The sequence below is a fragment of the Acyrthosiphon pisum genome, chromosome A1 (assembly GCF_005508785.2).
Source record: "Acyrthosiphon pisum isolate AL4f chromosome A1, pea_aphid_22Mar2018_4r6ur, whole genome shotgun sequence".
NCBI classification, from domain to species: domain Eukaryota; kingdom Metazoa; phylum Arthropoda; class Insecta; order Hemiptera; family Aphididae; genus Acyrthosiphon; species Acyrthosiphon pisum.
In genome coordinates, this window is record NC_042494.1 from 127,116,910 (window position 1) to 127,132,707 (window position 15,798).

A 15,798-nucleotide genomic window follows, 5' to 3' on the forward strand; every position below is an offset into this window, starting at 1 on the left:
GTAAAACGTATAAGGTGAAATCTCATTAAAATGGATTTTGGAAAATACTCATTTAAATACTTGTAACAATATTTTGAAATCATTTAAATGTTAAAATAGTTGTTTTTTAACGATAAACTAAAATAAGTTTTTGATAAACCATTAAAATGTACCTGCCTAATTATTTCAAAGTTAATTACGACAATAATTGCTAATTATTAACAACAAATTATCTTTTAACTATTAAAAGAATGGCAGTGAAAGGATTTAAAGTAGTGAAAATAGTACATCAGCATTTCATCGATTAAATGTCTGCAAGAAATGATTAGGTATGTATGGCTCTTTGCCAGGATAAAAATACAATTTTACAAAAAAAAAGTTTCCGAATCAGTTGGAATATTATTTGCAATGTTCCTAAAGATTTCTGTCAAGGTCTGCGGAACAGCCCTACATAATCATCATTATTTTCCAAAAAATATATTTATTTAGGATAGTCAATCATAGCTATTTGTCTAAGACTCTAAGTATAAAAATATGTACAGGTCTACTTTTAGTTACAGTTCGCATAAAGAAAATAATAACTCATATTATTAAATGTTCTATCAAGTAAAAACAGCTTTTAACAATAATAACACATCAACACGTAAAGAAATTTACATTATATCTATTTTCGTGTTCGGAATTTTACGTGTTACATATCGTTTGTAATATAGTCAAAGTTAAATAAAAAAATTATTTTTATGTTTTCGACATACCTACCCATTCAGATAGATACATAAAAAATTAACTTATTCAGAATAATATATTCAAAATACTTTATACTCCAGTTGAAATTTAATCATTTTGATGAAGTGATTAATTTATTTTCAATTACCTATTCTAAATAATAAACATTCAAACTATTATTATTATTATATTATTACTATTATAAATATCACAACTTTTCAAGCAAGTATTTCGACAAATTAATTAATTATTTTGATTTTGAGGGACTCGTAATTGATAAAAATATAATTATTATAATCTGTATGTTATATTTTGTATTTTTGTGTACAATGAAAATATATTATAAAATTGTAATACTTATTAGTTATGACTTTATGAGTTAATAGTTACCTACCTGACTACATATTATTACCTACAATATTTAACATTTTATTGTAACTTTCTTATTCAATTCGAAGAATAAAATTGTTTATACTTTTAATAAGTAGTTCATTAATTTATTCAAATTATGTATAATGTAATGTAATAATGTATAATATTATGTAATTATCCTAAATTTAAACATAGTTAATACGTGTAGTTATATATGATATTGGTATATTCATTTAGGTCATAACAGCATTATTATGTAACATACATAATGAATCTAAGAATACAATTATTATGTTTTTGGCAATATTTTTTTAAATGATATTTTAAAAATACTATACCTAACAATGTAATACAACATTTACGAACAAAATGTATGTTGAATTCATAATGAACTATTTAGTTTTTCTTCAGAATATTACTTAGTTTTTACGAACTAAATTAAAATTCAAGCAGTCTTTTTATCAATGTTTTAGTATATTATATTTAAGCAATTTAATAAACCAGTAATTTAAATGGGTGATACAATAAATCAAATCTTTAAATCAAAAGTATACAATATTTTTTATCGTAGTTAATCACAACTTTTAATTACCTATAACATTTCCACAGCTCAAAAAATACATGTAAATTAAATAAACGCTTAATTTATATACGTCATCAACAATTTATGGACTTTATAAAAATAAAATATGCAATTATTTATCAATGTTCACGTGTCTCGTTAAAATATTAATTATTAAATTAAGTAGGTAGGTATTTTCTTTTATTTAATAGAAGATAGGTATTTTACTGTGATACTTCCACCATTTTATATAGAATAGGTAAATGATAATAATATACTAATATAATAGTTGGTTTTTTTTTTTTTTATTAGAATCAGTTGTATAAAATGCTTTCATTATTAACATAAATTTAAACAACGTCTCAAGCCAACTATAAGATGTGCGCGACTCCATACACCTACGTATATTGAGTATAATTTAGTTCAAATTAATTTTTTAGATAGCTATAAGTATAATTCCTGTTGTATTATTTCTACTTTTAGATATGACTCTAGAATCCATATTATTACGCCTACAATGGAAATAAAATATGATGTATACTTAATTTTCAAAATGTTTTAAAAATAAAAATAATATATTATATATATTATATTTAAAGAAATAAAAAAAAACTAAATATTGTTTCCATCTGTTAAATTTACTAAAAAAAGTTTTGTTTTACATTTTACAGTTATTTTGGATTACTTATATATACTTGGAAAAAATTATTAATAAATATGCACAATAATATTATAAAAACTAGTGCAATCGTAATCATAAAATCTATCTCATTAGGCGTATAATACGGTATATATATATATTGTTTAATTCGATTTGCTTACATTTGAATTAAATTAAACACGCATAACAGTTATGTATAGTTCCTACGGTATAGGTGTAATTTTTTTAAATTTTTTTTATTATTATTATTACGGCCCCCCAGTGCAATAATTTGGCGTGAAATTTTATAGGTGGTACCTAGGTACTTATATCATATATAGGTGTGCATAGGTAGGTACTTACCAGATTGCGAATCATCGTCTTCGGACTCTTTGACGACCGTGTCATTTGCGGATTTGACCAGTTCTGTGACCGTGCCGTCGAAACGTTCGGTGGACGTCGCTTGCAGGTGGCCGGTCGCCGTCCACGCGATCGTGGCCACGAGGATCGAGGCGGACATGACGGACAGCGCCACGATCAGAGGCCACTTGGCTGTCGGCGCTCGGACCGACGTTTTCGAACTCATGTTATGTTGTGTGCAATAATAATATTATTATTTTATCGTATTATAATAATATTATGTTGGACGACAATTTTGAGTGGAAAAAATGCAAAAAAAAAAACCGTTGCAGAGGAGATTGAAAAACAAAAATCAAACAAACAAACTAGAAACGATGATCCGAAAAAGTGATGCGGATGCGACGACACGCGCTTGGACGCGAAATTTTTGAATTCATCGTAACACCAATATACAGTGGCGACCTATAACATGTTAATATATTATAATGATATATTATCGCGGGGTATAATATTATTATACCTCTACGACTTTGGATTCGTGGCGATATTATTAAATTTTTCGAGGGAAAACACGCGAGGCGTGCGCGTCGTAGGGGAGTTGGACCGGCACAGACCGCGTGTACCACCGACTGGACGACGAGACGGACACGAGACCGCACGCGCGCGCCGCCAATACCCCCACCACCGAGGACGCCAGACTGTCTAAATATCGCGCACGATGACCCCCCGGGGGGGGGGGGCGGCACAAGTTCATTGCGAATCTTGTCATGTGCACGCGTAGGTAGGTATATTGTGTATGTACAATATTATATATGTAGTTCGGTGATGCACTTGGCATAACGACTAGACGCGTATACGTAATAATAATAATAATAATAGTTCGTTTTATATAATATTATTATTATATTGTCCGCGTCACTATGATACATTATCATTGTTATACGATTACGTAAGTATACCAATTTAAGAGTAGTTTTTTAGATCAGTAATAATATAATATATTATATCAACGACGTTGTCGTAATTTTGGTGGTCACCGACTAACGCGGAATGGCTAGGAACTTGTAACAAAAATAACAATCCAAAAATAATTTTTTTGAAATCGTGTAAATTAAGTTCTAGTAAGTTTTAATTCAAAATGTAAAGGTACTATTGTAAATGCATTTACAATAGTACCTTTGATATACGTTTTTCATTTAAATTCAATCGAAAGCAGATAAATGGATACACATATCCTTTTACTATATATGGATTATAATATTATTACTTCACCATGGTCGAACCTCGTTAAAGATGGTATTATAATTAATATAAGATAAAAATATGCTGTACAATGTTGGTGTATTCGCGAGCTGATTCGGGAAAATTATATTTTTGATTTAATTTCTCACCCATTTTTTTTGCAAGGGGAGGGTTAGAGTTTGTACTTTTTTGATATCTGAGAGGATCCCGTATCCCAGAAAAGGTTAAAAATCCCTGAATTAACTGATATGAGCATAATCCATTCACTGTGCGGTGTACGCAGATTACTGCTAAGGAGGCCTCCCTCATTATATTATTAGGTATATTATATTTAATATAGATATATAATTTATATAGATTTTTTTAAACTAAAACGAGCTGGATAAAGTACCTACTATTTTACTCCAATCGTTTTAATAACCAAATTAATTAAGTTATAATTTCGAATTGTTTATTTTTATAGCCCATTATAATAGCTTTGACTTACTTATTCTATATATTATTTTTTCTCTGTGACCTAGTCCCACCTTACTGCTAACACTTATAATTCGACAAAATAGGTAGTATTTATACATTTCGATCCACCTTTTATCATTGACTCCATAATATGTTCCAAAACTATTATTTTCTTCGTACTTAAAGCTTAATTTCTCAGGAACTACTCGTTCGAAGTCGGTTTGGATGCATCAAAATAATTGTGATTGAATCATCTGTACATCTGTTTAACAATAATTTACTGTAAAAAGCGGTTGGTTCTCATTTCAAAAAAAGAAGCTCGTACATCCACAGGAAACTTTATAAATGCTAAAATTTTCTGAGTATATGAAAGAACGGTCCTTAATAATTCCAAAAATCAGACTTCGAATAAACGTTTATTATACTTATAGAATAGCATAAAATGTGGGTGAGAATGAATGACGAACTCCCATATTATTAGATCGCAACTATACCTATGTACTTAAATCCGGGCGAAGGAAATAAAAACATATCAGCCCTACCATCCCCAGATCCTGAGAAAGACCCTATAAAGGAACCACTAAATAGTATTATTGTAATAATTCAGTCAGGGACAAAATTCGTGAACACTTTTTTTTCTGGAACGCAATTTTATAGAGATAGGGACGCACCTGAACCATGATACATAAGTAATAATATTGTCTTGCTTACAAACCTAATTTTTTTATTGGGTATAAGTAATAATTTTTAATAGGAATTTATCTTAATATATCAAGATATATTAAGGTAAATAAGTATAGTTTAGCACCGTCCTACCCCCCCCCCCACCATAGCTTTCTGAGGCTTAATCTTAATAACGAAAAAATATTATATAAATTCAAGACAAATATAAAATTATTAGTATGTGCGTCATACAATGTATTTGCATAATTATTATTTAATTGCTTTTAACAGTATATTATTATAAATACCAAAAGCACAAATAGTTATTTTCAACAAATCAAAAACTCAAATTTTTATTCAACTACTACCTCGTACCTCTACAATATTTTGAATAATATCCATTTCCATGACACGTACCAATTAATTTTTAGTCCGGACCATACATATTCATATAATATTGGTAGGTAGATGGTTGCACGCAACACGCACGTTTTATATCGACACTAATCTTAGGTTTTTTATTTAACTCTGAATTTATTTTTAAAGAAAGTGACGAAATAATTTGTATTATTTTATTGAAGGCTTCCTTTTTTACTTATATTTCTACGTTATTTTATTTTATTTTAAACTTTAACTCTTCAAATCTATTGGGATATAGGTCTAAACTCTAAAGGTAAATCTGTTTTTGGTAAAAAAAATATATATATATGTAGCTTCCTATGTGTATACCTATGCAACATCAAATTATAATCTTCAATAATGCCTCAAGCGAAAACCTGTTTCAAAATAGAAAATTTAAATTTAACTGTCTAATTCTGCCACAACCACAGTCTACTGCAGTCATATTTTCTTACCCGTAGCGATAATAATTAATTCAAGGTTTTAAAAATCTGTTCATACTTTATAGGAAGTAGGCATCGATAGTAGAGTCAGAAAAACCTAAACAGCCTATAGTATATTTATGGATATCACATAAATAGTGGTTTTAAATGCATTTATTCCTTTTTGGTAATGACATCTGTAGGACGTACCCGCGGGGGGGTTCGGGGTTCAGCTGACCCACAATTCGGATTCCTTTTAGGGGAATATATAGATTCCACCGAAATTATCTTTTTACCTGTAAGTCACTTATCGGTTGCGCCGGCTATTGCCTCTGCCAAACGTTTATATAATATGTCGATTCCGCTAGATCATATTAATATACTATTATAAACTTTTACTAAAAATTTATGACGAGAGGATAAAAAAAATGTGTGATTATTTGAGTAATTATTACATTGATGAAACATCTAAATTTAATTAGGCATCGTCTTCGATATCATCAAAACGAAAAACTATTTAAAATTAGCCAATCGTTATTCGTTTCGTTTAAAACTTTAATAACAACTCACAAAAGCGCATCCTAATATATAGATGTTTTCACATGTATTATCGTATTGAATTTCAAATTACAAACTAATTTATTATAATTTAATATAATAATAGGAAATAAGAGGACTGAACAAAAATAAAATCACCAAAAGCAAAAATTATGAAATTAACATAATATACTTAAGTACCTAAGTGACAAAAAATGTTGACGATTATTTTAATTAAAAAAATTGTGAGACCCACTCATATTAAACTGCAGACATTAATTCACTATTTTAATAAATTAAGATTTTATTGAATTTTGTAAAAATAATAACCCTATCAGTATATTTTTAATTATTATATTTATTACCTATTTAATATTTTATTGTTTTTTTCATTTTTGCTGCCATACTATGCATTACTAGCCACTAGGTACGTATATTATGGAATCGATTGCCGGCGGGATCAATATAATATACAAATCATTACAAAATCTCCAAATGATATTAAAATGACTTTTATAGCATTTCTTCTTTTTATCACTTACCTATAGTTTTATTAGAATAATTAATTTAGACAAATAATTGCAAAACATTAAGAACCATTCGTAATTATTGAGTACATATCATGTGTATGTTGTAATAATGTGAAATATTATAACAACTTTAGTTGTATATATATGATTAAAAGATAGGTAGTTATAATTATTTCCTACTATGCCAATAATTTTTCTTCACGTAAAAACATGTGTACCATTATTTCCCCTTTTATCATGGACTGATATCATATAGAATATGGAGTAATAAAATAAAATTATGGAGTAAATTATTTTTGCTCTTTCGGTATGACCAGGCATGGTGTAGGTGCCAAATACCTATATATTAATACGAAATAAAATTGAATCGTATTTAATAACTTCAAATTTAAATATATTTATCAACTATACATATTGAATCTTTATTAACAATAGTTTTGGGTTAGCTAGATACCTATATAGGCTATAGAGTTCTTCTATAGTATTTTCTTAAATTGTGATAAATTTATAGCCTGTTTAATAATTTACTAGCATTACATTAATATAATAATAATATTATATATGATTACATTCTATTACCTATCATATTATGTATTGATTGTATTAAATAATATAACATGCACTAAAATTATTCTTTAGAAGTAGGTAGGTGTACATACTATATATGCTAATCTTATGTTGGGAAATTAGTAAGTAGGTACCTGTATACATTAGTATATTATATTTTATAGATACCTACATACTTATCATACATCTATAATAGAACACTACTGGGATTCAACCAATATTTAAGTACCTATTTTAAAATTAAAACTTAATTTAATCAAAACGTGTACCTACCTAATCGAGACGTAATTTATGAAATAGTGATTTGGATAACCACGCATCATAACTCCTGGATGAATTACGTAGATACCTATCTACATGGTGCATCATAATCTTGTAATAGATTGGTATCGCAATTTATAATTTTTTGGAAGTGATTGATTCGTGTCCTGATGACACAATATTATGAATCAATTTTTTTATATTATATATTTATACGCAGGTAACCCAAATAAATTATCATTAAGTACTTAGGTATAATATCATCTATTCAATATTCACTATAATAATAACTTTTCAGAAATAATTCATATTCATTCACCATTGATTATTGAATATTCATGAATAAAATTATAAAAATATAAAACATTATGTATAGTTACAACTTATATTTAAGTAAGTATGATGATTAGAAAAAATGAATATTCTACCTATTGTGACAAATTACAATACATTTTGTTATTGTTTTATATTTTCTGGATTAAAATTCTTCTTATAAATTATAAACAAAATTGAAAATACACTAAAAAATATCAAATATTTAAGAACATTTTAAAATTCAGGTCTTTGAACCAAAAATTCTCAAAAAAAAAAACTCAGACGGAAATACTGCAGAGACCACTGACTAGTACCAACTAGACTTAATAATTCTAATTGATAAATAGTGTTTCTTTAAACTTTCAAAGCATATACATTTTTTACTTAAGGAGCATAAAATTTAAAAACTTTCGTGCATTGCAAAATCTGAAGTTAAAAAAATTTAGCTTATACGTATACTAAAGCCACTCAACTGTAATAAAAAATGTAAATGTATATCACTTCACACTTGTATAATAAATTTGTTATCTACTTCAAACGATAATCGATCTAATTGGCCTGCTTTGAAATTATCAAAAACCATATAGGTACCTATTACACATTATATAAATAATACTTTTTGTACACCATATTATTATTATATGATGCCTCAAAAACGTTGTTCTGTTTTATTTTCGTAACAAATGTTTTTGTTTAAAAATCACGTAGGTAGGCACCTAACAGTCATTTATGACTGATTTGCATGACGAGTGTTTTTGTCGTGTCATAATATAATAATATTATTTTTAAATATGTAATTGTATGAGCCTGAGACCAAGATAACAAATGTTTAAACAATTGAGCAACTTCTACATCTCAACGCAATTTATTCAATACTTAAATATTACCTATAGTATAAAAATAAAAATTGTAAGTACACAAATTATTATAATACATACCCTACTAATGACATACAAATAAGGAAAATGCATCGACAGACAAGTATACTAATTTATTCATCCTGCAGTGGCCATACAATATTTTATAATAGTTTCTAGTTATTAGTATAACACAGATATTACCTATTATAATATATTTATATTACACTTATACCATCATGTAGACTACAAAGGGGAAATGATTTATTTTAACATCATGATATTTTTGTTGCCAATAAACTGCAGAAATGTACTTCGTGATTTATTGAAACTGTACAACTAGGTGTATAATCTAATAAAATAATAATTTATAAGATAATATAATATAACGATGTTGTAACTTATAATAATAGAGGTGTATATATTTCCGGGATTAAAATTAAAATCCATTCAAATAAGTTATAATTATAGGTAATAACTAATTACATTACTATGACTGAATAAAAACAGAGTAGAAGGAATATACATTAAATCCCACCACTACCCTTAAATATATCCATGGTAATGAAACAATACAGACCTGGTAAATTGTAACTTATTTAAACTTAAAAGTAGGTACAATGTATATTATATTATTTTATATATTACACACGAATTTGTTTGCATGGCATAATTATTATTTATTATTAAATCTTAAAACATAGATACACTAGGTAGTTAGATTGATACACTCGCAATTAATTATACAATACAAAAACCCTGATAATATACCGATCCCCAAAATTAATGATGATTCACCACAAAATCATAGGTCACTTCGTGTTATAATCATATTATAGCGTTGTATCATTTTAATTATTATAAGCTAAAGTTGTATACATTTCAATAGATATAAGGCATAGAGTAAAGAATATAGGGGATCATCTTATTTGATTGTATTTCTTACTATTAATTTTAATCCTTATAATTTTTTTTACATTTTTTTTATCTTATTTTAAAGTCAACGTGCATTTTTAATTAGAACATTTCTGAGCATTTTAAAGTGTAAAATTCAAATTTTAAACACATATTGTAGTTAATTACTAATTAGTTATAAGTATTTTATATTTCGTTATCAAACTGACACATATATAACCAATAAAATGTATTTTTAAGTATGTCAAAAGGGCAATATGAAGTGGCGGTGTTTAGATTTTAAAACAAAAACGATGTACGTGGAATAAGTACTTAAAAAAAAATGTTTTCAATTCAAAAATAGGGGCAACCGTACCGGTAGGCGGTAACAGAATAAATCAAACGAAGTGATGCATTGGGTCACGTCTACACCATTCATATTAATAATGTTGAGTGCTATTTTCTAAGGATATTACTATACACGATAAAAGGACCGACATCTTTGGAAGCTCTTCGGGCGGCGGATGGACACGTGTATCAGTCGTATAGAGGGGCAAGTATTGTGTTCCAGAAGATGACATGCAATGAGAGACAACATTATTTACTTTTTCTACCTTCTCCGAAAATTTGTGCTGTCTTTTCGCAATTATTTTTACAACATATTCGCCTTCAAATCTGGAAGATCTGTTGGAAAAATACAAATCCCGTTTGAGTGAAAATGTTTTAAAGTATGCCCGACGCACAAGCTATCAAACTATGATATGGGACAGATATTTATGGAAACAAATAAATCTTGATTGGTTCCTAACTAAAACCACTGACGTTTGTTGCTATTATGCAACAAGTCTTCAACGAAAATTACAGTCTCTTATTTCTGGATGACCCAGAAGAAAAAAGGAAAAAAATTCGTCATTGAATTGCTTTTAACTGATATATGGATAGAAAACAGTAGTTGTCTTGCAATACTCAACAACTTAATCTCACAACAAATATAAGAGATATTCTAGGTGGTGATGACATAGTAGGACCATTCAATACTTTTGTAAATTGGTGAAAGAAAGTTTTCTTCAACAACCCTAATGAATGAAATTACATTATTACCTGATTTATGATCCCACAGTTAACCAACACATAATAAGTTTGCTCACAAATGTCAAAGAGGAAACAATTCTGACTGGAACGGCTAAAGGCGAAGACATTTTCATACCGAGAATTCCAATGGGGCCCCTGGCCAGATTGAACTTCAGAAGAGTTAAATTTCCAGTACGGTTAGCATTTGCGATGTCGATTAATAAAATCAAAGGACAATTTCTAAAGGTGGAGGGGATTTATTTGGAAAACCCTTGCTTTTCTCACGGTAAATTATACCTTCAGGTAGGTGCGCCTAAAAATGTGTACGTACATTCAACTAGCAACCTGACGAAAAACATCGTATACGGCCACAACTTTTGAAAATTGACTCTATTACAATTATATAATATGATCTTATTTTTATATTTTTATTGCGTTTTTCGAATGCAAAGTATACAAATTTTATTCTCTGTGGTTTAGACAACTAAATGTGATATTATATGAAACACGAACATTTGGCTGTTGCCAGTCTGCTGTTTGTCCGGAAACGCTTCGCAATGGATGTATCTACTTTGATGGGGTTTTCACAGGTATTGTATTTCAACTGAAGTAAAACGGAAAATGATAGATCGATAGATTAATACATTTTAAACCAGGGCTGAGTTAGGTAATACATCTATTTTTATAATAAATGTATAATGCCCAACGTTTATGTCTCCAACTTAGTTTGTATGTACCTAGGTACCTTCCTTCATCCTTGGCCTTGGTGACATGCGTCTCATTTATTCAAAAGACAATATAATAACATATAATTATGATGGAGCATAATGAAATATCAATACCGAGCACCGACCTTCATTAAATCAATATGATATACAAATTATCCATACATTATGGAGTATAAGTACTTACCTCCTTATAGGAATAACATAATAATACAATTATTATTAATCAGTAATATTGTGTTTTAAAAAGTCCCAACTCAAAACTTTGTTTTCAAAATAAAAACCAACACCTGCTATATTATAATAAGTATAACAATGGCCGTTGCAATATATTGCAAATAATTTTGCAACGACTCGTGCATAATATTGCCGATTTTCCTGAGACATTAATCAAATAATTTAAACACTGCAGTTGTTACAGAAACCATTTTCCATATACGTATTGTTTGTTTCGTAAAGGTCATTTTATCTTAGTTTTGCTAATATTATTGTGCCTTATAGAAGGCGGATTTCTGATGATTGTCATTAATCATTATACTACAGTAATACAGTATAATATATTATTATTGTGCATATTATAGTAAGCCAATAATAAGGACCATTATTTCGATCACAATACTTGATTTTTAAATTATATTACTGATATACTGCTATTGGTACATGACAATATTGGTAATAGACAGTGGATTTTTTAAAATTAAAATAATGACACTTAAACGGAACTTCGTGATTGTGTAGACTGTTGTGTAGTGGAGCCATTATAATTTTACCGGAAGGAATCATAGCACACGAGTTATGGCATGTCCTATACAGATTCGACAGTATTCATAAATAATAATTATTATAGTTATTATTTTAATAACAATTAGGTTCTTAGATATATTGAATATATGGTAGTTCGTTTACGTTTGACCTACCTACCATACCTATACTATTTATGGTGGTGGTGGAAGATTCAAAAGCTGCAAAGAGTACGTATAGGTATTATAAAATAAAAGGTAGGTACCATATTAATATATTATATTATTATCCATAATATAAGTTATAACCTATAGTTATATTATACAGCCAGTGGCGTATTTGAGGGTGATCGATTGAGTGGATCGCCAGCCTTAACTTGGTTTTGCCTTGGGTATTTATTTTAAATATTGTCAAACTATTATTAAAAATAAAAACCAAGAAAGTTGCTCTGATTTGTAGTAGTTATATGTTTTGAGTGTATCTCGTGGCATTCAAAGTAGGTCGCTGTTATGGATGTGTTAAAATCCCGTACAATTTATAATATTATATTTTTGAATTTCAAAGGAATAACCAAAATCGTTATTTTTCGTTTAAATAGGCACCTAGATATTTTTTAATTTCTGTCATCACAACTTTTGAGGAGCATTATGATAAAGTTGTTGGTTTTACTAATAATTTATAATAGGTTAATGGGTTAATGGGTTACAAGAAACCGACACCCTGCCGCCATATGAGTTCACGGTCACATTTCAAAAACTGTTTTAACTGTTGCTTTTTCAAAGTCGACAGTTACTTCGGGGGGGGGGGGGGGGGAGAAAATACTAACCCAAAGTATTTGCAATTTTTGCTTATTGCACAAATAACGTAGATACACGAATGTGTATACTTAGTTGGTATTAAGCAAAAAATTACATTAGTAGACCGTCGTAGCCATTGAAATATCCATAAATATTGTAATAAAAAAAAAAAAAAATAGCAAAATAATATTTTAAAAGTTTCATTCATACAAATCACAATGACTGTTGCTAAAAATTTAAGATTTGTCTCACACGATAATATTTATTTTCTTTTTCGTAATTTACTCATATCGACTACGTTTTGTAGTTTGTACACGCTTCAAAAGAAATCCATTGCACATAGGTCAAGTGATTAACGACCCGTCGACGTAATCAATACTATATGGTAGGTACATGAGCTGCCGCGGCTGTAGTAAATCTGCACCGAAACTTACCCAAAATATGTATGACGTGTGTAATTTGCACAAACATTTTCAAAATGCGTATGAAATTACTCATTTTAACCAAAATAAATACCTACGTGTAATTTGCACTATCTCGGTTACCTAGTCAGAAATAAAAATTGTAATTGCACCAAAATTCCAATTAATTATTCTTTCGATTTTCGATAACCTACCTACAACCTATAGCTACGTATAATTTTCACCATCTCGGGTAGCAAGAAATAGGAATTATAATTTGCACCAATTTTCAAATTGATTATTTTCTCGATAGTAGTGTATTATGATAAGCTGATAACCCAGAATATTCCTTTTTAGATTTGATCGTTTATTTCACTCGAATATTTACATTATTAATTTATGTCAGTATTATTGACTTAAAACCTTCCTTATAGCTTATAACAATAACATAATATGATAATTGGTAATATATTATTATATAATAGTTGTATTATTTTAGGCAAAAATATAATTTTTCCATAATTCCATGCAGAGGAGATAATGTAAAGTAGCTGGTAGCACGCTACGATTTTGCTCCAAATCCAAATTTATCTTGAAAGATATCCGAGTGTATAATTGCTTGAAACTTATAATTCTGACACATAGGTACAATAAACATTTATGTAATACCCACCTATAATATTATACTTTTTATAGACAATTCAATTAAATGCTTAATGCTTATAATTTATAATATTATATTATAAGTATTTGGTATTTTGGCAATTTTATCGAATTGTAATCGGACCGGATGATACATTATTTATGATTAAAAAAGGTAAGTATCTATAATAATTGATATTCTATTTTTTGGTACCTATACCTACTTACGCATTAAATAAATTTTCATTTAAATGCTAAATTGACCAACATTGCTTCTTCAATACTTGGGTAAAATATTCATTATGGTTGTACTGTGGTGTATTAGGTATTTGCAGTAAATATTGTTAATAATTGTATGATTTTCATTTGTTTAAGCTTTTTCTGTACAGTTTAAGTCCTTATGACACAAATCAATCTAAAATTTAAAATTACTGTTCTTTACCATAATTACTTACAATACCTAATTGGCTAATTATATTTTTCATTGTCTCCTGACTTATTCAACACAGACTAAAAATATGCAAAAATCGATAGATCGATAAAAGACAAAAACATAACAACACTTTATTCTAATTATCGCATGAATAAAATACGTATTGCTATAACGACGTAATCATCCCTATATCAACTACATATTTCCTATTAATGGAGAAAAGGCACGAATTTTGAAAATGTCATCTATATAGGTACCAGAGGTTTACCTTCACTGTATCAAAAAAAATTAACCTCAGACAACGGCCAGTTTTCGTCCGGTTCTGTCAGACCACACCCGTCGGTTTTAATCGACTTTCGACCTCAGCTTTCGTTTCGGCCATCGGCTGCGGCAGAAAAATTGCTTTATTGAGTCAATCTTAGCAAATTGCAAGTTAGGTGGTTGATACTTGATAGAATAATAAAGAGACGCTCCTTCCCTAACCTAACATAACGTCATAACCTACGAACTACGAAGAATCTCCTCTTTTTGTATTACCTACTTATCACTTTTTAAGATCTCCCAAATGGTATAGTCCCCCAGGTGAAGTAAGGATAAGGATGAGGAGGGTGATTATTAATTATGATATTTATTTTTCAAATAAGGTTTGTTAGTTTATTCATGTATTATTAAAATCAATTTTATTCATATTATGTAAAGTTCTGGAGACCTTGATATCTTTCTCATTCCTTCTTTTAGTTCTATTATTATGATCTCTTAAAAAAGGTCCTAACCTAATACCTGACGTCAGTGGTGTAGCCAGGGGGGGTTTTGGGTGTTTGAACCCCCCCCCCATTGACATTTTCCCTCCTAATGAATATATTGTTTATAGGGTTTGGGACTGCTTGCAAGTTATAAATTTGTCTTATGAAATGACGAAATTAAATACAAAGTTTGAATTTGCATATTTGTTTACTTTTTAACTTGAATGTACATACAATTGTCGGGGAAAATTATATTTGGATAACATTGAAAAATATCTTAAAACATATTATGTTTGGTTAGGTATAATAGGCAATAATTTTGAGATTGGGGGAGGCTGAAGCCGAATACCATACTATTATAAAATTGAATAAGCTTAAAACAATTTAGTAAATGTTTGGGAGAGGTGGAGGGCTGTTAAAATTTTTGGTGGAGCTTGGCTACAGTTGGCCCTATGTTCGCATA

The 15,798-nt window shown here is 28.8% G+C and overlaps 2 protein-coding genes across 7 annotated transcripts in view; both read right to left on the reverse strand.

Moving 5' to 3' along the window:
* Positions 1–3,301, reverse strand: part of LOC100163063 (A disintegrin and metalloproteinase with thrombospondin motifs 9) — a 104,340-nt gene extending 101,039 nt beyond the window's left edge. Inside the window, exons 1-2 of one of the 2 annotated variants that reach the window (XM_029488271.1) lie at positions 3,160–3,301; positions 2,643–3,101 (exon numbers count right to left, since the gene is read on the reverse strand). In XM_029488271.1, coding sequence (XP_029344131.1) covers positions 2,643–2,865 — 223 coding nt within the window. In that variant the 5' untranslated portion in view covers positions 2,866–3,101; positions 3,160–3,301. Of the gene's footprint in view, positions 1–2,642 lie in introns of both variants that reach the window. The other variant, XM_029488272.1, reaches the window with a different exon arrangement.
* LOC100166077 (voltage-dependent T-type calcium channel subunit alpha-1H) overlaps positions 1–15,798 on the reverse strand; it is a 459,662-nt gene that overhangs the window by 441,919 nt on the left and 1,945 nt on the right. The window lies entirely within an intron of this gene.